The sequence below is a fragment of the Lepidochelys kempii genome, chromosome 5, assembly GCF_965140285.1.
Source record: "Lepidochelys kempii isolate rLepKem1 chromosome 5, rLepKem1.hap1, whole genome shotgun sequence".
NCBI classification, from domain to species: domain Eukaryota; kingdom Metazoa; phylum Chordata; order Testudines; family Cheloniidae; genus Lepidochelys; species Lepidochelys kempii.
Window position 1 is genome coordinate 133,097,985 of NC_136384.1, and position 22,160 is coordinate 133,120,144.

At 43.3% G+C, this 22,160-nt stretch overlaps 1 protein-coding gene across 2 annotated transcripts in view; it reads left to right on the plus strand.

Moving 5' to 3' along the window:
• SLC44A1 (solute carrier family 44 member 1) overlaps positions 1 to 22,160 on the plus strand; it is a 91,948-nt gene that overhangs the window by 15,522 nt on the left and 54,266 nt on the right. For both annotated transcript variants that reach the window (XM_073345962.2, XM_073345963.2), the window contains exons 2-3: positions 17,328 to 17,417; positions 20,204 to 20,346. In XM_073345962.2, coding sequence (XP_073202063.1) covers positions 17,328 to 17,417; positions 20,204 to 20,346 — 233 coding nt within the window. The remainder of the gene's footprint in view (positions 1 to 17,327; positions 17,418 to 20,203; positions 20,347 to 22,160) is intronic.

Sequence of the window (22,160 nt, forward strand, 5' to 3'; positions counted from 1 at the left end):
TGCAAATTAGTAGTATAACCCCCACATCCACCCAGCCTATATCCCTATTACAGGAAATGTGCAAACTTGTGCCTTCTTTTTTCTTTTGCAATGTTGTTTGCTGTCACTCAGATTTTGGTATTCATACAAGGCTTTCACCAAGCTTTTCTCCCTGCTTCCATATGCAGTTATATGGAACAATGCACGTGGCTAAGGCAAGCAGGATTTGGTTCATGGTGTTGAATTTGTGATAGTACATTCATTTCCAGGACAATATTTGTCTTACCACATGCTTATGCAAGATTACAACTTCACAGTAGGATCACCAGGTAGAGAAGCTCATCTTTGTTTGTGAGGGAAAGAGCTGTTCTGAAATAACTGCAAAGGCAGTATAGAAAGAAAAAGACTTTAAAGTTGCCTTTGTGTAGGTTTTCAAGACTGGATTTGTTTATCTTTAAGATGCATTGGTGAAGCTTCTAAAGAATTTGGTTTATAAATTGTTTATTAGGTGGGGGAAAATGCAAGATAGTTTCTAATGTTGGATATATAGTCTTGCTGTGGTGTCTGTATGTTCCTGTATCACCAAGATCAAACCAATGAAAACAGATTTTTAAAAAAATCTAAAATGAGTTTATGCCAAAATTGTATTGGAAATAATAGAAAATGCAAACTGTATGTTTTCCCCCTTAGAATGCTGCTGTCAAGGTTCCACGAAACTCCTTAGAACTGTTCCCTTGTCGTTTTTTTCTGCTAGAAATGTGAAATGGCTTGTTCTTTTCACTATGTTGAACTTCAAAGTCCACTCATAAATCGTCAGATTTTATTAAATGCAATTTCCCGTTGACAAACCAGTTTGAGTGAAGGACACCCTTTAAGCAATTACTTAGCAAATTGCTATAAGTGTCGATGGTGGATGGCAAGATCATTATTTCTTACAGCAGCACTGTGCAGGTTGAGGTCTTGCAATAGCTGTGATGTTTCATGTCCTCAAGTTCTAACTTTAGAAACTGTAAAAGGAGGAAAAATTTCTTTCATTTGAGACAGCTACTCATCAGACTCTAGGGGAACGCATAGGAGGAGGGGCAGCTTCCTCTGTGGAATTGTCCTAAGGTCTCTAATTTGATGGTTCTGTCTTGCTTTTTTCCCTCACCCTAATTTCACATTTTGATGAAGCTAAAAATAAATTAATTGGAACTAACTTGCAGATAACTGTTAAAGATATAATCTAATACTGTTCTAATAAGACTTCAGAATATTCTATTATTTAGGTCTTGTGATTTCAGAGCTGCAGTGGAATTCAAGGAGTCTGTGAAGTAGATTGTATTTACTGCTGATTATACAAAAATGTGAATGAAATAATTTATATTATTTCAGCTACAGAGAAAACTACTCTGAAAATAGGGTGTTTTCTTTGGTGTGAATAGGTCAGTATTAGAGATTGTGATTTGAGAACTATTGAAAAAGAGAAAAAGCATCTCAGTATTGATATTCGGATAGATTTTAAACACAAATGATTTACATGTCATGTGGAGTATCCTTACTTATGATGGATAGTTCTGTTTTCTAGCCAAATGCCTGCTATTTTCAAATAGGTGTTTGGAAGCACTTTAATTAAAACACTTTCAGTGGTGGTTAAAGGTATGGATTTTTCTCCCATAATAGGTCTATATTTGAAGCTGTCCGATATCAACAGGTATGCTGCTATACCTGTTACCGATTTGCCAGTTCTATTAGGTTTCAAGATATGTAATGGCTTTGTATGTTGTCATGGCTGCAGTGAAGGTACCTGTCTAATCCTGTGAAAACAAAGTAATCAATGAGTCTTAGAATCAACTGACTGCAAAGATGACTTAATTGTAATCCTATGGCATTGATCAATTCATAAATGGTTTGTAAACAAACTTTTTCAAGATTGTCAGTTTCATATTGCCTCATCGATAATATATTAATTCAAGTGTCAATTCATGCACTCTAAATTGCACTTAAATTATGTTGAAAATTTGCAAATACGGTGTAAGAAGTAGGGGACCACTTCATGAAGTAGTAGGTGTGGGATCATTGCATTAGTGCCTGAAGAAGAACAGAATGCAAGACATTCATTCCCCTCCATTACTGAGAATAGTTTTGTAGTGCTGTACAATCAAGACTGCTCCTTCCCTTCCTACCAGAAGTGTTGAGTTGTGTGAGCATGCAGAACAGATGCACATATGCAGTATAGAAGGTCTTATAGAAGGAAGAGAGAAGTATGGTCACCTAGTGGGTATGTCTACACTGCAATAAAACATCTTCAGCAGTCCTATGTTAGCTGACCCAGGCTTGTGGGGCTATAAAATTGCAGTGTAGATGTTTGGGCTCAGGTAGGAGCCTAGACTCTGGGACCCAGGGAGGGTCCCAGAGCCCAGGCTCCTGACTGAGCCAGAACATCTACACTGCAACTTCATAGCTGCACAGGCCAAGCCCTGCGAGCCCTAGTCAGCTGACATAGGCCAGCCATGGATGTCTTATTGCCGTGTAGACATACCCCAGTGACTCTTCCAGACTGGCTTTGTCTTCTGAGGTATTGCCTCAGGATGTGAAAGTCCTTCGGGTACAGACCCAAGCTCACAGGAGACCCTGTGCTCAAATAATAAGGACCCTATAATAGTAAGAGAATAACTTGTAAAAAAGCTCATGAGAATTCTTTGCTAATCTACAGACACAACAAAGTTACCCTAAGAAATATCATTAAGTGTTTATTGTATGTCTACACTACGAAATTAGGTCGATTTTATAGAAGTTGATTTTTAGAAAGTGATTTTATGCAGTCAATTGTGTATGTCCCCACTAAGCACATTAAGTTGTCAGAGTGCATCCTCACTACCATGGCTAGCACTGACTCACGGAGCAGTACACTGTGGGAAGCTATCCCACAGTTCCCACAGTCTCCGCTGCCCATTGGAATTCTGGGTTATGCTCCCAATGTCTGATGGGGCAAAAACATTGTCGTGGGTGGTTTTGGGTACATGTCGTCAGTCTCTCCTCCCTCCCTCCCAGCAACTGCAGACGATCATTTCCTACCTTTTTTCCTGGGTTACCCATGCAGATGCCATAGCACGGCAAGCATGGAGCCTGCTCAGCTCACCGCTGCTGTTGCGAGCATTGTAAACACCTCGTGCATTATACTGCAGTATGTGCAGAACCTGGCTAAGAGACGGCAGCACGAGGATGATTGTGAGGAGGACATGGACACAGGCATTCCTGAAAGCATGGGATGTGGCAATTGGGACATCATGGCAGCAGTGGGGCTAGTTGATAGGGGGAGGGATAGCTCAGTGGTTTGAGCATTAGCCTGCTAAACCCAGGGTTGTGAGCTCAATCCTTGGGGGAGAGGCATTTAGGGATATGGGCCAAAAATTGGGGATTGGTCCTGCTTTGAGCGGGGGGTTGGACTAGATGGACCTCCTGAGGTCCCTTCCAACCCTGATATTCTATGATACAGTGGAATGCTGATTCTGGGCCCGACAAACAAGCAGAGACTGGTGGGACCACATAGCCTTGCATGTATGGGATGATTCCCAGTGGCTGCAAAACTTTCGCATGCATAAGGCCACTTTCCTGGAATTCTGTGAGTTGCTTTCCCCCGCCCTGAAGCACGGGAATACCAAGATGAGAGCTGCCCTGACAGTTGATAAGCAAGTGGCAATAGCCCTGTGGAAGCTTGCAACGGCTGACTGCTACTGGTCAGTTGGGAATCAATTTGAAGTGGGCAAATCTACTGTGGGGACTGCTGTGATTCAAGTAGTCAATGCAATCACTGACATTCTACTATCAAGGGCAGTGACTCTGGGAAATGTGCAGGTCATAGTGGATGGCTTTGCTGCAATGGGTATCCCTAACTGTGATGGGGCGACAGACGGAACCTATATCCCTATCTTGGCACCGGACCACTTTGCCAACCAGTACATAAACTGCAAGGGGTACTTTTCAGTGGTGCTGCAAGCACTGTTGGACCACAAGGGATATTTCACCAACATCAGCGTGGGATGGCTGGGAAAGGTGCATGACGCTCGCATTTTTAGGAACTCTGGACTGTTTGAACAGTTGCAAGAAGGGACTTACTTCCCAGACCAGAAAGTTACTGTTGGGGATGTTGAAATGCCAATAGTTATCCTTGGGGACCCAGCCTACCCCTTGCTCGCATGGCTTATGAAGCAGTACACACGCAGCCTGGACAGTAGTAAGGAGCAGTTCAACTATAGGCTGAACAAGTGTAGAATGGTGGTAGAATGTGCCCTTGGAGGTTTAAAAGCTCACTGTTGCTGTTTGCTGACTAGGTTAGACCTCAGCGCAACAACAATATTCCCATTGTTATTGCTGCTTGCTGTGTGCTCCATAATATCTGTGAGAGTAAGGGGGAGACGTTTACGGCGGGGTGGGAGGTTGAGGCAAATCGCCTGGTTGCCGGCTTTGAACAGCCAGACACCAGGGCGATTAGAAGAGCACAGGTAGGCGCGTTGCACATCAGAGAGGCTTTGAAAACCAGTTTCATGACTGGCCAGGCTAAGGTGTGACAACTGTGTGTGTTTCTCCTTGATGCAAACTCGCCCCCTTCGTTGATTTTAATTCCCTGTAAGCCAACCACCCTCCCCCCCCTTCAATCACAGCTGGCAACGGAAATAAAGTCACTATTGTTTTGAAACCACGCATTCTTTCTTTATTAATTTAAAAAAAAAAAGGGGAGATAACTGATAAGGTGTGTCCATCCCCAGACACGTTAACAGACTTTTCCAGTAGCTGTACTGGCCGCGAATGCATCCCAAGTCTTCAGAGAAAATCAAACATTAAACACTATTGCTTTTAAACCCTGTACTGTAGTTACAAATGTGCACTCACCAGAGGTGCCTTCCCCACCTTCAGGATCGGGGATCCCGCCTTGGGCGGGTATTGGCTCCAGGGTGATGAAAAGATCCTGGCTGCCGGGGAGAACGGATTCACTGCACAGTAGGCAAGCATTCTCCTCCTCCTCCTCCTCCTCTTCCTCATCCACAAAATCCTTCTCTGTGTTGCGTGAGACTCCCCCCTTGCAGGTGTCTATGGACAGTGGTGGGGTAGTGGTAGGATCCCCCCTAGAATGCCATGCAGCTGATCATAGAAGTGGCATGTATGAGGGCTTTGACCCAGAGTGACCATTTGCCTCCATTGTCTTTTGGTAGGCTTGCCTGAGCAACTTGACTTTCACACAGCACTGCTGTGTGTCCCTGTTGTAGCCTCTGTCCATCATGCCCTGTGCGATTTTGGCATATATATTAGCATTTCTTCTTTTTGATCGGAGTTTTGCCTGCACAGATTCGTCTCCCCATACAGCAATCAGATCCAGTGTCTCCTGTTCGCTCCATGCTGGAGCTCGTTTGTGATTCTAGGGGGACTGCTTGGTCACCTGTGCTGCTGAGCTCGCCGCGCTGACCAAACAGGAAATGAAATTAAAAAGTTCCCGGGGCTTTTCCTGTGTACCTGGCTAGTGTGTCGGAGTTGAAAGTGCTGTCCAGAGAGGTCACGTTGGCGGGATAGCTTCCGGAGGCTAATAATGTCAGTTTGCATCTGCACTCTCCCAAATTCGACCCAGCAAGGTTGATTTTAGCGCTACTCCCCTCGCCAGGGAGGAGTACAGAAGTCAATTTTAAGAGCCCTTTAGGTTGATGGAACGGGGTTGCTTGTGTAGACACATTTGTTATAAAATCAACCTAACACGGCTAAATTCGACCTAACCCTGTAGTGTAGACCAGGGCTCAGTAATGACTTTTGATAAAAAACATGTATCGTCTTATTCACATACTAAAAGTTACTTTCTAACCTGCTGAAATAACTGACCACATGTAATGGGGTATGCTGTTTTGGGTGGGGCTGATAGGACAGCCAATATTTATTCGTCATTGCAATGTAATGAAATGTCTTAGTAAATTGGGGCGGGGGAAATCAGAGGGGCAGGGTGGAATGTTGTCTGAGGCCAGATCTACACTAAAAACTCTTGCCGATATGTCAGTTAGGGGTGCTTTTTTAATGATGTTTTTATACCAGCCGAAGCTCTGTGTAGATGCAGTTATACCAGTTGTTTGTTGCTTGCTTGTTTTTTTGTCCAGGAAACCAGTATAAGCTGTAGCAGCAGGAGAACATTTTTTGCTAGTAGAAATTGCATCTACCCTAGGTGGGTTGTCTGCCGTTTATAATTATACTGGCCAACCTTTTGTAATATAGCCTGGACCCAAGAGAGGGCCCAGAAGCCAGTAACCTCTTAGTTCTGATCTCAGTTTTGATAGCCACTGTATGGCCTAGGGCAAGTCAGTGTAACCTGTCTTTGTTATCTAGCAACTTGGGCTAATATGTCATACCTTTGTGATATAGGTGGGTATCAGGAGGTTTAATTAATGCATGTTTGTACAGTGCTTTAAAAACACAAAGCACTATGTAAGTTCAAGGTAAGGGCTGATGGATGATTTGGTGAATCATCACATGAATGGTGATTTGGCTTTCACCATTTCAGGCCGTTGCTTTGAGCACTGAAATCTTAAATCCTTGCACTGTGAATACTGTGTACTCATACACTTAAATAGTTAACCTGAGCTGCACCTTTCCCCTGTAGCACTTTCCACATAAAAGTGTATGGGTTTTTTAGGGACTGACTCATGGTATCTGCAGGGTAATGTGTGGTCCTAGAGTAATTGTTGTCTACTGAAGTACAACTGAATCACTGTTAAATATGGTAAGTCAAGTAAAGCATTGCCATTATCATTGACATGTAGCTATGAGGATCATGAAGTCCCTGTTCTAGGCCTTCCAGAAGCACTTGAACATCACCTTCATTCAGTAGTAGTCTCTGTAAATCTTTCTCACGCACGCGCGTGCACCCAGATTATCTGGTAATTATACCACACAAAAAACAACTAAAAGGCAAAGACTTTTCTCCTTGACTGGTGAGCTGCCTTTCTCATATACGACCATAATTGTCATCTGAAAATGTTGCCTTCCCCACTTCATTTCCTTATGGATGTCCAGCTGCTAGTTTAAACTCAGTGTGGCCAAAACAAAGTGCTTAAGCTTTTCTTCCCAGCTCTCCACCTCCCTCCTCTCTTAGTTGCTGTGGTCAGTAACTACCATCCTCTCTATTGCTCAGGCCCATAAACCTGTGTCTTTTTGACTCCGTCCTCTCTCTAGATACACCTATCCAGGCAGTGTCAGAATCTCCCTGCTGCTTCAGGCACAACATTTCTGTGATCTGACCTTCCACATTTTGAAAACTCTCAGCCAGGCCCTCATCAATTCATGTCTCAGATACTGCAACTTTCTCCTCTCTGATAAATGGGATCTCTGCCCCAGTTATTTTCATTCCAGACACTGCTGCAATTCAAAGCAAATTTGAAAAGACTAGAACTTCTGACAAACCCAAATCAGCCAGCTGTAATTGAGACATTGATCCCTGTTTACATTCCAAGAGCGATACCAACCTATATTGCTTATTTGTCAGATTTTTCTAACCAGCACTTTCACTCTCTCTCGTGTCTCCACTTCTTCATGAGAGAAACGACCTGTAAAAAAATCTGCAAAGTCAGTGTTGTCCTTCTTCAGATCTCACCTCTGTCAGTTTGCTTACAAAACACTTGACCGTGTCTGAGAAGTTGGTGTGCTGTGACAAATGCATGTCATTTCAGTCTTAGGCCATCTTGCCCATTTGTATCGTATTTATCTGTTTTTTATGGTCTTACGCTTGGATCTGTTAGATTTGGATGGTGCCTAGAACAATAGGGGCTAGAGCCTGAAGATGCTACTGCAATAGAAATAATTAAAACTTGAACAGGATGTTAACAAATGGGGGTGGCAACTTTCTTGTCAATGTAGCACGAAATAAACAATTTGAAGAAATGATTAATTGGTCTGTCCTGGCTTTGGAATCTTTGACATCTCGTGTGACCTCTTCTAAAAGAGAGAACTTCCCCAATATATAATTCCTAGAGCAGACCTTTTAGAAAAACAGCCAATCTTGATTTAAAAATTGTTGGTGTTGGAGAATGCGCCACGACACTTGGTAAATTGTTTTAGTGGTTAATATCTCTCACCATTAAAAAATTATGCTGATTTCCAGTCTGAATTTGTCTGGCTTCAACTTCCAGCCATTGGATCATGTTATACCTTTCTCTGTTATACTGAAGAGCCCATTATTAAATGCTTATTCCCCGTGTAGGTCCTTACAGACCGTAATCATGTTGCCCCTTAACCTGCTCTTTGTTAAGCTAGATTGAGCTCCTTGAAGTTATCAGTGTAAGGCATGTTTTCTAATCCTTTAATCGCTCTTGTGGCTCTTCTCCAAATCCTCTCCAGTTTATCAACAACCTTCTTGTATTGTGAGCACCAGGACTGGACATAGTATTCCAGCAGAGATCGCATCAGTGCCAAATAAAGAGGTAAAATAACCTCTCCCAACCAAAATACCCTGTTGATGCATCCCAGGCTCGCATTAGCTCTTTCGGCCACAGCATCATATACAGAGCTCATGTTCAACCAATTATCCACCACAACCCTCAAATCTTTTTCAGAGTCACTGCTCCCCATCCTGTAAGTATGGTCTACATCCTTTGTTCCTAGATGTGTACATTTACAGTTAGACATACAAAAATGGATATTGTTTGTTTGTGTCCAGTTTTTACCAAGCAACCTTGATAACTCTGAATGAGTGACCTCTCCTCTTCAATATTTGCCACTCCCTTAATTTTTGTGTCATCAGCAAACTTCGTCAGTGATTATTTTGGTTTTTTCCAGGTCCTTGATAAAGCTGTTAAATAGCATAGGTCCCTGTGGGACCACACTGGAAACACACCTGCTTGATGATGATTCCCTGTTTACAGTTACATTTTGAGACCTATCAGTTAGCCAGTTTTTAATCCATTTAATGTGTCCCATGTTAATTTTATATCAATCTAGTTTTTTAATCAAAATGTCATGCAGTAAAAGTCAAACACCTTCCAGAAGTCTACGTATACTACATCAACACTATTACCTTATCAACCAAATGTTGATTTGTGTTAATTATATTACCTTCCTTTAATTCTTTATTAATCGAGTCCATTGCCCATTCCCTTATCTTTCCTGGGATTGATGTCAGACTGAAGCCTGTAGTTACCTGGGTCATTTTTTTTTACTCCTTTAAAAAAAATTGGCACTATGTCCTGAGTGTGCACTGAATGGACCTAATTTGTAGGTCCACTACTTGATTCTGCAAGTGGGGCTAATACAAGAAAAGCATCTGTACAAAGAAAACTGTATTCCTATTTTGAATTCTGAGGTATGACTGTATCTATCTCATGCTCTAGGCACTTCTGCTATGCATTAAAAGAACAGTTAATCAAATAGCAAACCTAGCAGCTAATCTACCAGCAGTTCTCAACAAAGCTCCCACCTTACATAGATGAAGAAGACCAAGCTTTCTAGTTTACACAGAGCTCTTCTTCAAGTTACATGCTTTGTTCAGGGGCAATACCTTCTGTAAGCTAGCAGAACAAAAATAACATCATGCTATCATTTTAACAGGAAACTGTTACAGTGGGGCAAATGGCAAGGAAAAATATCAGTTTTTGCTTATCTTGTCTCTATGCTTCTTGCATCAGCAAATGCTGAAGAAATTTTAATCTGTCCATTCAGAAGGCTGAAATCAGTAGAAATGTGGATTGAGGGCTGCAGGCAAAGCTTGTCACTGCAATTTTGATGGTGCTTCAGTTATAATGTAGGCAAAAAGTGGAGGCCTACTGCAGAGGAAACACAATCTCAACATTTGTGTTAAACCTCGTGATGACCATAAAGTAAATATTTTGGACACTTGAACATAAGTCACTAAGGCTAGTAATCATTTGCATAGAATAAGATACACTTTTCAAGATAAATACATGATCTGAATGTGTATGACATCATCTTGATATTTTTGGGAGTTGAAAATCAGGTCGTTAATTGTCACATACATGGAGTGTTCGTATTGAGAAGTCTTGCTTGACACTTTGCTTTTGTGGAGCTGTAAACCTGATTTAGCACAATTCAGGATGTAAGTAAAGATATGAAAACAGACTTAATTCATCCATGTAACCTTTTAAATGCCTGTTAAAATCATGGCTTTCATATTTCCTTTTAGAAAGACAAGGTTGGTAAGATAATATCTTTTATTGTACCAACTTCTGTTGATGAGAAAGACAAGCTTTCAAGCTTACACAGAGCTCTTCTTCAGGTCTGGGAAATGTACTTAGAGCAATGTTTCTCAAATGCGACTGCCAGGGACTTTTCGTGGGGGCGTGCTTTGCCCCCCACCCCCATCATCAGGCTTTCATCCCTTTCATCATCAGGCTTTCACCCTTCCCCCTCCCTCCTTCCCTGTTGCTTCTGGATGTGCTGCCCTGCACCACCTCTGGAGACAGATGGGGCACAGCGCTGCAGGAGCAAGGTGAGTTCTTCCCAAATCCCCTCCCCGCCAAGGTGGGTCTGTAGGCTCCAGTGGCAGGACTGTGGGAGCCTGCCCATGCAGCCCCGGGCTCCGACCCCGGGGCGGTGGATACTGACCCCTCCGGCCACGTGGTCCTGGGCTCCAGCTGCGGGGCTTCAGCCTCTGGTTCTGGCTGTGTGGCAGCAGGTGCTGGCCCCTGACTCTTGTCCCTGAGTCCAGCCATGTGGTGGCGGGTGCTGGCAGCAGGCTCCAACCTCAGGGCTTCAGGCGCCAACCCCAGGTTCCAGCTGCAGGGCTTCAGTCTCTGGCCCCCAGTTCTGGCCTTGTGGTGGCAGGTGCTGGCCCCGGACTCTGGCTGTGCAGTGGCGCACGCTGGTCCCAGGTGCCGAACCCCAGTCCTGGGTGTGTGGCAGCAGGCTCCGACTGCGAGGTTTCGGGCTTTGATCCCTGTTTCCAGCCGTGCGTTGACAGGTGCTGACCCCCATCTCCGGCCGCACGGCCCCAGCCCTTAGGCGCTGATACCCTGCCCCAGCCACCCCAGCCCGACCCACAGCTCTGGTCCCGGGCTCCAGCCATGTGGTGGTGGGAACTGACCCCTGGCCTTAGCCACACAGCAGCGAGTGCTGGCTTCAGCCACACATCGGCGGGCACTGACTCCCGGCTCCAGGCTCTGGCTGTATGGCAGCAGGCTGTGGCCCCAGGCGCTGACCTACAGCTCCAGCTGTACATCAGTGGGCTCCAATCCCTGGCTCCGGCCATGCGACAGCAGGGCTCATCACCCACCTCCCTGGCCCCCCGCCACCTCCTACGGCCCTATATCCATCCTGCCCCCCATCGTCCCAGGACACTGCTGCCTTCCTGGCCTCACATCCATCCCACCATTGCTTCTGGCCCCAGTTGCCTCCCCTTTCAACCCTTCTCTCCCCCCGCCCCCAATACTAGCTGTCTGGAAGGCTGTAAAAAGTGATGCTTGTATGTTGGTTAATATCACTTTTCACAGCCTCCCAGATAGCTACTAAGTTTGCTGTGAAAAGTGATATTAACAAATATACACACACCACTTTTCACAGCATTATTTTTATTATTGAATCTGGCAAAAAAAACCCTACACATCCAAATCTTTGTAATTTATATATGTATCTGTGCATATTTACTTGTTGTTCTTAAAGTGAATTAAGTATTTTAGGGGAAAGGGTCAGTGTGGCCACCAAAAAATGTGTTCGTAGAACCACTTTTAGAGCGTCACAGCTTAAATACAAGGCGGAACAATTGTTCGGCATAAGTTGTTAACACATTTCAAGAGACCATTCAAGGTGAATTGGCCCGTTAACACTCCTTCACTAATAGGGAGTAAAAGGGGTTGGAGAACAGCTGGGTGGGGTGGGGGAGGGGTATTTGTGGATTATAGATAAGGCTGCATTTTAGTTATGGGTTTTTCAGTAAAAGTCATAGACAGGTCACAGGCAGTAAACAAAAATTCATGGACTGTGACCTGTCCATGACTTGTACTATATACCCCTGACTAAATCTTGGGGGTAGGGCAGTCCAGGGGTGCCACCGGTGCTCGGGGCTGTGTGTGGTGACCCAGGGGGCACTATGGGTGCTTGGGAGGGGCTGGCTGGGGTGGGGGTGGGGGTTGGAGGGGCTGGCAGGCTCTCCTACCTGGCTCCGCACGGCTCCCCAGAGGCGGCGACATGTCTCTCCCTCAGCTCCTAGGCGGAGGTACGGCCAGGTAGCTCTGCGTGCTGCTTCCGCCCCAAGCATCGGCTCCCCAGCTCCTATTGATCAGGAACTGTGGCCAATGGGAGCTGCGGGAGCAGTGCCTCCGGGTGAAGGCAATGCTCAGATCTGTCTGGCGGCTTCTCTGCCTAGGAGCGGAGGGAGAGACATGTCGCCGCTTCCGGGGAGCCCCCTGAGGTAAGTGCTGCCCAGAGCTCTCACGGCCTCCTGCTCCCCAGCTCCCAGCCTTGAGCCCCCTCCCAAACTCCTGCTGCTGCTGGAGAAGGAGGGCACAGTGGCCCGAGTCTGCCCCAGCAACGGCCAGGATGGCTGGCCCAGGAGCGGTTCAGGCAGCCTCCAGACCAGCTGCTGCAGAAATCACAGAGGTCCCAGAAAATCACAGAATCCATGACAAACTCACAGCTTTAACTATAGATTGTTATAATAAGCCATTAATCCAATGTCTTTTTTTTTCAGTCCATGTTTTTTAGGGTCTGGCAAAGTTATGAATTTAAGCTCCCAGGCTTGTCTTTAGAAAGTGTTGTGTAGGTTTCCTTTGAGGATGTGGACTGAGAGGTCAGATGTAGGGTGATCATTTTGTGAAAAGTGTTTATCCACAGGTGATATCGTGCTTTTTGTCTTACTGTTTTCCTGTGAGCTCTCCTGAGAGCGTAAGGACTGTCTGGGTTCACTCACGTGGTTGTTGTTGGGGCATTTAGTGCACTGGGTGAGGTACACCGCATGTTGTGATAGGCATGCGTAGGACCCATGGATCTTGAAAGTTGTGTTGTGGGAAGTGTGTGTTTGATCATTGTAGCAGTGGAGATTTGTGTCTGCAGCTTTTGCATCTGTTGTCCTGGAAGGCTTTGGGGCTGTCCAGTAACTTAGCAAATGAAATGGATTACCTGTGGTAGCTGTGAGTAATTCCAAATTCTTGTCAACGCTCTTCCAAAGTACATCCAATGGCTTTTAAAAAATTGTATTACAAGATTTCATTTGAAACTCATCAGCTTCTTCTCTTTCTGTTAGCACTACCGGTAAATAAAAAATATTGTGAGATTTAGCAAAGCCAGAAAAGATCCCTGGAGAGAGCTTTAAAGACATTGAGCATGACATTACATGAACTTAATTTGTGCAAATATGACTTAATGCGAAAATCTCACTGCAGATGTTGTTTTAAGTGTAAGGGTTGCATCATTTGAAGACGGTTGGTTTGCATGGGTGTAGCTGAGGGCATCATTTGGCCTGCAAGCACCTCTTGTAGTGGTGATAATGAGAGAGATGAAAAGAACCCAGCTTGACTGTCGGGGCACGTCTACCTGCAGCTAGCCCATGACCCTCCTACCTCTCAGGATCCTAGCCCAAACCTGGAAGTCTACAGTACTATTAAACAGCCCTGCGGCCCGAGTCAGTTGGTATGGGCGCAGCCACAGGTGTCTAATTGCAGTGTAGACACTCTCAGAGCCCAGAGTGAGTTTGTGTGGTTGGCAGATAACTTTCCTGTGTAGACCAAATCTATGTCTGTATAGCTAAATTGGTCAGGGGTGTGAAAACCCCCCACACTCCCAACTGACATAGCTATGCCAACATAACCCCCAGTATAGACGCAGCTATGTTGGTGGCGCTTCCATCAATGTAGCTTAGTTGTTTGGGGAGGCGGTGTTCCTACACCAATGGAAAAAACCTTTGTCGGTGTATGCTACGTGTACTTTTCAGGGCTGTGCCAACATAGCTGTGCTGGAAGAGTCCCCGTAGCAGAGACATACTCCTAGGAAATGCAGCGTATTTGCAAACAGAGCTGACTTTATACAAAAGTCAATGAGGCAGTTAACAAGGAACCCCACACACTCAAAGCCATTTTTTTAGGGAGAGAACCACAAAGTGCTTGAAAGACTGACTCTTGCTCCATGTCTTACTGCCATGGTTGCAGTTGGCAGAGGCACTTGTGCTGGAGTCCATTCAGTACAAAAGAGAAGGAGCTGTTTGCAGAGTGTTTTCCCATTAGAGGCCCTCAACTTTGTAATCTATTCTCTCCCACCTCCCTGGTATGAAAACCCAAATCTCATATTGTAGGGACCATTATCAGTTACCCAGGCTATTGAGGGGAGAGGGGCACAATAGAAGCTGTTTTTGGGGAGAGGGAGAGTGTTGATCGGATTGTTTTTTATTGAGATTGGGGAGTTATGGTGGCTTGGAGATATTTAACAGCTGTTGGCTTTCGTTTTGCTGATTGTATTTTTAAATTTTGGCAGAGGCACCTAGAGCTGAGGGTAGGCACTTCTGTGTATATTGTTATAAATTGAAATAAATAATATATAGGCAAAGTACTGGAGAGCATTTCTGACTTGCCATCTGGAAGTGGTAAGAATATCTCTTTCAAACAGTTGACAGTGAAGTCTTACCCAGCTAAACACCTCATAGGCATGTTTTATGAACACTTAAAGAAAATCTTAGGAGAGATTTCTCACATTTAAAACTTCCTTTTTATTGGCAATCTGTTTGACCATGATATTGGGAACTTTGCTCATTGTTCACAGATTGCTAGGTGGCTTCTTAGTCAGGTCAGAACTTCTGCAGTAATTCAGTCTCTCCTGTGTCCTTCAGCGTGTTTCATCTGTCCACTTAGGTGGGAATGTCTCTCCTCATTCCTTCCAGTCCCACAGAATAAAGAGAAACTTACTGCTCAGTGGGAAGAGGGCTTTGCATAATTGAATAAAACTCTAGAAACTAGAAGGCAGATTTTATTCTTGTGGGGTTCCCCAGCTTGCCTTTTAAGGCTTTGTGTCATTGGGAGTGACATTATATGAAGAAGGAGAAGGTAGTGTTTGGAGTAAAGAGGTTCATGGCTCACTCCACAAGAGCAGCCTCTACCTTTTCAGCAGAGAGAGATGGGTATCCTTACAGTTTCATGGCACTAGAGTTGATGTGGGCAGCCTCTGTGGATGCTAACTTCAAAAGGCAAGTCCATGCTGCAGGATGTCCTTTATAAGGTACCTTTCTGGTTCCTGGTCTGGAGTCAAATTCCAGAGGTTGCAGTTCCCAGAGTCTGGGTCTGCTGGAGTTCTTATCTGGAAACTGAAATTTCTTCCAGGTCCCTCTATGCCAGCCCAGACTGAGTGGGGTCACCCAGCCAGCTCCTCTCATGGAAGGCAGTGATTCTCCAAGAGCTGTTACTTTATTTTCGTGTCAACAGCCACTGATTAGAGGACTCAGGCACAGCCTGGACAAATGCAGAAAGACTTTAAAAATATTAACAGATACCATTGTAATGAAACTTCATTTCAAACGGGGTCTGTAGTTCGAATGCAGAGGATGAGGAAGATGCGGTTTTTCTTTCATTGTATCTAGTTTGTAGTTTTCTAATAACTTTATTTGTAAAGGGTATTTGTAAAGGGTATTTGTAAAGGGTATTTGTGTTTGCAAATCGAGCTAAAGATGAGTCTTGAATACCCCAAACCATCTTACTAACACATTTCCGCTAGTGATACAACAGCCATGTGCGACAGACTTTCTGCTTTTGATCAGGCTGCAAAGCTAGGTGCTGGAGATGGCAAATGTCAGCAAAGTTTACAATAGCTCGGCTTTGGCAGTTCAGTTTCCTGTTCTGATTCTCATCTGAAACTCCAACAAACTCCAGTAATGAAAATTTAAGGTTTTGGCAGGTTGCCCTTCCTACACAAGAGGTTGGAATCTTCAGTTGTTTCTTTATATCCCAGTTTGTGCTCTCCCATAAAGGTATAGAAGGCCATTCTACACCTCTTCTGGACTACAGTCTGTGTTCTGTGATCCATGCCTTTACTGAATGGAAGAATAGCTCTCCCAAAGATCCTTTTAAATGCCTAAACTTTTGGTAGGGAGATGCTACAAGCAGTAGTTTCCTGGAAACGTACTGAAAGAGCTTTGTTGTCTCTGCAACTTTATTATTTTTAAAGTGAGGTGTACTTCTTTCAACCTTGGATCTAAATCAAAATTTTGATCTGTGAACAAAATTCTAGTGCTATACTTAATTTTGCTTTGTAGTCAATATGCATTCTTCCCCTAGCTGTCCTAGGGAAGAAACGTAGCTTAAACACCTCTTCATAATTTTTTAATTATAATGAGCCACTATAAGTAGAACAGACTTTATGAAATGTACACTTGTGGGCAGCAGGTAGCCATTTTTATAGTGCAGACGGTTAAGTCCAGCCTTTTATCCATTGAGGTATTTCTGTCATCTGAAACAGCAGCAGAGTCTCTTTCTTGAGAGTTTTAACTTAACTCCAGACTCCTTCCTTTTAATAAGTTGACACTACTTGCCTGAATTGCAGAACTCCACAGCTGCCTTTTCTAGGCAGATTTAAAAAACTGTTCCTCAGACAGCTATATTTTACGTTCTTTCTGTCTGTACTGTGCTGTTAATCCTGCCATGGAGGTGTTTAAAGCTGACGAGTTTGTGAAAAGCTTATCCTTTTATCCTTCTTGGAAAGCAGATTACTGTACATACGGTAGCTGTGGAAGGGTACAGTAACTAGTATTGTAGATCTCTTGAGTGACGATGCTTATTTCCCCTCTTCTGCTAGAGCCAGAAATATGAATAAGTGAAATGCTTTCTGAATTCAGCATTGCTCTTATCCACTCTCTTTTGCAGATTCTTATTGCACTTACCCTTGGACACATTACCTTGACTTTCTATTGAATGGTTCCATTAGCCTCACTGTAGTTTAAATAATTATTGTACATTTTACAGTATAGATGAAGTAATTTAAGGGTATGTCTTCACTACCCGCCAGATCGGCGGGCAGCGATCGATTCAGCAGGGATCGATTTATCGTGTCTAGTCTAGACACGATAAATCGATCCCTGAGCGCTCTCCCGTCGACTCCTGTACTCCAGCTCCATGAGAGGCGCAGGTGGAGTCGACAGGGGAGCAGCAGCAGTCAACTCACTGCAGTGAAGACACCACGGTAAGTCGATCTAAGTACGTTGACTTCAACTACATTATTCATGTAGCTGAAGTTGTGTAACTTAGATTGATTTCCCCTCCCCTCCGTGTAGACCAGGGCTGAGTATCAAAAGATAAACCCAGATGAATATCAGTGCCCTAAAAACTACTTTTTGAAGCGCTTTATTATTAGCAGAACATATTTTATTGAATTGACTTCGTAACCATTGTCTTTATCCCTTTTTCTCACCCAAGAGCTCCAAACGAGAATGGAAGCCTCTGGAGGATCGCAGCTGCACAGATATACCATGGCTGTTGCTGTTCATCCTCTTTTGTGTTGGAATGGTGAGTAAAATAAGAAAGATTTTAAATGTTACATAGGCACAGACAGTTTTCACTCGTGAAGAAATCAGATTTTGAGATTAGAAATTTGGTAACTTCAGTCAGTGTCTAGTGTACTTTAGCATGGCAAGTATCAGTTACGGAACAAGAACTTGCTTGATTTTGATACGTTTTTGTAAGGCAGTGTCACTATGCACAGATCTAGTACTTTCACAGGGTCTCATAATTTGCTATGGACTCTGTCTTGCCACAGAATTGTGTGCATCGGAATCTAAGCTACTTTTAAAATAAGTTTCTAGCCCTCGTGGTTGTGAAGAAGTCACTCTAAACTTGGCCTATTTTTTTTTTTAAAGGCTATCATCCTAAACCTGTAGATGTCTTGAAAAAATAGCTTTGAGCATAGGGAACTGTTACCTTAATCTCAATAGGCTGCTAGTTCTGAAACTGAAACAAAAATGGCAATGTAAACCTCAAAATTGTTGATATCCCTGCTGATAACTTTAGCAGAGCCATCCAGTTAATACGCTTATTCCACAATCCAAACCTTCTTCCCAAGCTGCCCCAGGTGCCAAAGCCTTACTGTGTTTTACCCAGGTGCCAGAACACTTGGCTTCCTCCTGACAAGTGCTTGGATGCAGTTAGATGTTGTTAAATTACAAAAAAATAATTGCAGCCTAGTGAAAATTCTGTATCGTGTTTTTTGCCTTTTTTGTATGGAATTAGGGAGGATTGCTTACATTATTCTAGGTCCAACCCACCGCCAATTAGAGAATAACTCTCCCTTTCACATCCCTGGTTTGTGGGATGATGCTCTCTGCCTGTGCATCTCAAACTTTTTTAATGTCTTTATTTTACAACCCTGGTGCACTGCAAGCTCATAGCTAACTTGCTCTTCACTTAGCACCCCTTTGGTATTTTTGCGATCCATTGACAAGTTTGATTTTTAACTCCAGTGCATATAACTGACTGTTTAATCCAGAAATGCCTAGTTCTATATATTTATTTGGGGTATTAGACCATACAAATTAGGTACACACAGTTGCATATGCCCCTCTTTGAAAATTAGATCCCAGATTGTGTTACGTTTCACCCTTTGCTGTTACCCGGTCTGTTGTTGGCAGTGTCCTGCTGATACAACTCCATACACACCTACAACTGCGAATTTTTCCTTTTGTATGGTGTACTATCCTACAGCTTTCTTGTCACACCAATACACTGTGCAGAGCAATTGTCATATCATCACTGCCTTGGGGAGTTGCAAATAAGTTCAGGCGGTTACATCCACCTTCCCTCACTTTGTGGCTAGATGGGAGTAGAATACTAAAATAGATGGAGGAGGATCCTGAAACTTCTCTGCTGTAGTGTAGAGTCACAGTGTGGAAACCGTTAAGAACCTGAGCATTATCCTACATAAAATTCTATTGCTTAAAAGGAACTAGAGCTTTTACATGAGTGGTGATGGATTCAAGAAATTGACAGTAGGAGCTGCAAATCAGCTTAATTATTACTAGCGATGACCTTTTACTCCTTCTTTGCTTTGATATCCAATGTTAAGTTTATGAATAAGCTAATTCACTATAAAACAGTGACCTGCACTTCATTTGGAATTTCTCTCTAATCAACTTGTCTCCTTCCGTATTGGTCCCTCCTTAGCACTGCGTTGTCTCCCCCTCCTAAGGCTTTAAAGCTGTCAATGTTTGACTTCTCCACACCCTCCTTCCAATTGCCTTTTCCTTCTCAGTTGATTCTGTTGGGTCCACTTGTAACTTCAGACGCTCTTCTGCACTTGTTTCCTTTGCCACCCGCCACTAACTCATTCTCCCACCAATCTCAAACTTTGGCTTACCCCTCTTATCTTCTTCCTCTGGCATCACTGGACACTTAGAGAGACAGCATAAGGACTATCTTTCTCTGCTCAGGATCTTGCCAGCCTAATTAGTTGTAAAGAGATAATTGATGCTTTCAGGCATGACCTCCTTACGCTGGCCTCTCTGCATTTCCCCTCCACCCCCAAACTTCCCCTTTAATATCCGATTTAAGCTCTTTGAAAAGTTAGTCAATAGCCCAGTGAGACCTGGGTCTCTCTTCTGTAAGGCCCCTTTTCCCTCTTTGCTCCACCACGTGCTCCTTTTGTGTGCTTCCACTGTTGTTTCTGTTTCTTTTTCTTCCATGTGTCCCCCATACCTGAAATGTCTTTCCTGGCCTGGTCTGCCCTGCCTCCCCTTCTGCTTAAAATGCACTTACTCCAAATAGGCCTTCTTTCCCTCAGAAGTGTTAACAAGATGTTTGAAAAATCTTACAAACAAAAATACCCTAACTATCTGGAAATTAACGAGCTGCAACCCAAACTTCACTAGTCATGCTGCATTTGTTGCGCTCCTTCCCTGCCCCCCTCTCCTTTACAGTTGTGTGCTATCTGCCTAGATTGTGAGCAGTTCACCTCAGGAACTTTGTTTTATGCCTGTCTTGTAAAAGCACCTAGCACACTGTTGAGCCTGTTCAGCTAATAAATAACTTTTAGCACATCTGAATCATATTTTTAATTAGTGTTTGCATTTAAATTCACAACTGTCTGTTATTCCCCACAGTGGTTCTTTCTTGATTGACTTAGACTTTTCCCTTTTAAATGGAAGGCATTTCAAAGAAGGGTGCAAGAAATTGGACTGCTTTCCTCTGAAATAGATGAATTACAGCTGACTCTTCCCTCATGACCAGCTCCAAGGAGAGCATTGTTAAACTGTGTTTCTGACACAGTTGCCATTGAACCTTTTATCTGTTTTTTTTCCCAGGGTTTTATTTGTGGCTTTTCAATAGCTACTGGAGCAGCTGCAAGATTGGTTTCAGGATATGACAGTTATGGAAATATCTGTGGGCAGAAGAATGTAAAGGTGGATGGAATAGTCAATAGTGGTTTAGACCTCACACAAAAGAAGTGAGTATATGCCTTTTCCAAACTAGTGGTTGATTGAACCAGAGTCTGTTCTCAGTTGGAAGTAGATTGCAATAACCTGATTGGGGGTGGGGAGGATATTCTGACTCTTTTAGTTAATGTGTTTAATTTTTCCTATCTAGTCCTTGTCTGAATTTCTCTTGCTTAAAACCTTCTCTAACAACCAGTAGCCTGCATTTGTGAATGTGCATTGTGGAATTTGTAATGTGCGTATAAACAAGGTAATCTGGAGTATCGCTTTCTTCTTGGCATCTCATTATGTAGTTGTGTCCAGCCGTTTGGTACAGTTGATCATTGGGGCTTTACAGACTGACCAACATTTTCAAATGTTCCAGGGATGAATGAGGAAAGCCAAGAAACCTCTCTGAACAATTCAGAGGACTTTAGAAAGCAAAATATCCTTTAGCTTGGAAATCAACACTACTACACTGTATCGAGACGATAATTAATGAAGTCTGAAATAAGACTGCAGCAAAGGATAATGAAAAACTAAAAGACCTTATTAACTTCTGGAATAGTCTTGGTTCACCTGTCTTCACGCTAACAAACCACTCAATACATGCAGATTGTTTTGTAAGGACGCTTGACTGAAGGTTTGATTATTTGGAGGTAGTATTGGAGTTTTCTTGGCAACTTCATTTGGAAGAGTAATTTAATGTGAATAATCAGGAAAAGGATTACTCTTGTATGGCTAACAAGAACATCCGATTATGTCACATGGTTAAAAAAAATTAAGTGGTATAAATCATAATTTATTTTTTTTTTTAGAGCATAAGACCACTACTACCTGCCTGGGGATAAGAAGAAATTTTCCTTATGGCCAGATTATTCCATATCTGCACATGATAGAGTTTCTTGCACAGTCCTCTGAAGCATGTGATACTGTCTGGCACACTATTCTAGATAGAGCTCTAGTCTGGTCTAGTATGGCAATTCCTATATATTAGCAAGTGATTTCCCCTGCCTCCCCCTCCCCCCGCCTTGTTTTTCACTGTCTTGAAATTGTTTCAAAAAGGGCCCCATCTGATCACCATCTGTTTCTATCTGACTGAGTTCTTGTAGTGTCAGAGGTACAATGCACGGGATTACTTCATACGCTCATCTAAATTTTATAGTAATGCTTTTTACAGTCTGGAGAAAATAAGCTTTTTCTTCCTAGCCTCTCTATCATAAACTAAGCCTTGAAGAAAGAGTTTCTTGCTCTAAACTTCCAGGGGATCCCTGAAGATATTTCCATTTGCCTCCTCTTATAGAGTAATTTTATCTTTAGCCTCCAATCAGAAGCAGACGTGTTAAATTATCTGTAAAATAGCATTATCTCTTCCTGCTAAATCATAGTAACATGTAGGGAATGTAATGAGGAAGTGAAATTGACACTATTTGGGAAAACTTGAGCTATAATATGTGTTTGTGGGGGTGAGGGGTCCTCTGAGTGGAATGATTAGCTGAGTACACATCAGAGTCTGAAAGAGTATCCTGACTTAAGTTTTGTAGGGTTTTCACAGCCACATCTTTGCCTCAGAAATTGACTTTGCCTTTTCTTGATTACAAAAAGAACACAGCATAGTTTCAATATGCTTTGCGCTGGGAGACAAACCCTTGGAGTGCAGTGAGGATCTGACAGCCAGTTCCAGACCCATCTGCCTACTCTGAAGAGGTTCATTGCCTTTTAGAGCTTTGCCAGGATTATGGGGTTAAAATTATCTTGATGTGCTAGAGTAATTGGCAAACAAAATTAGGAACACATTGACAAGGTACAAGTTGTTCAAATGCCAGTCCTAACTGGTATTTGACCT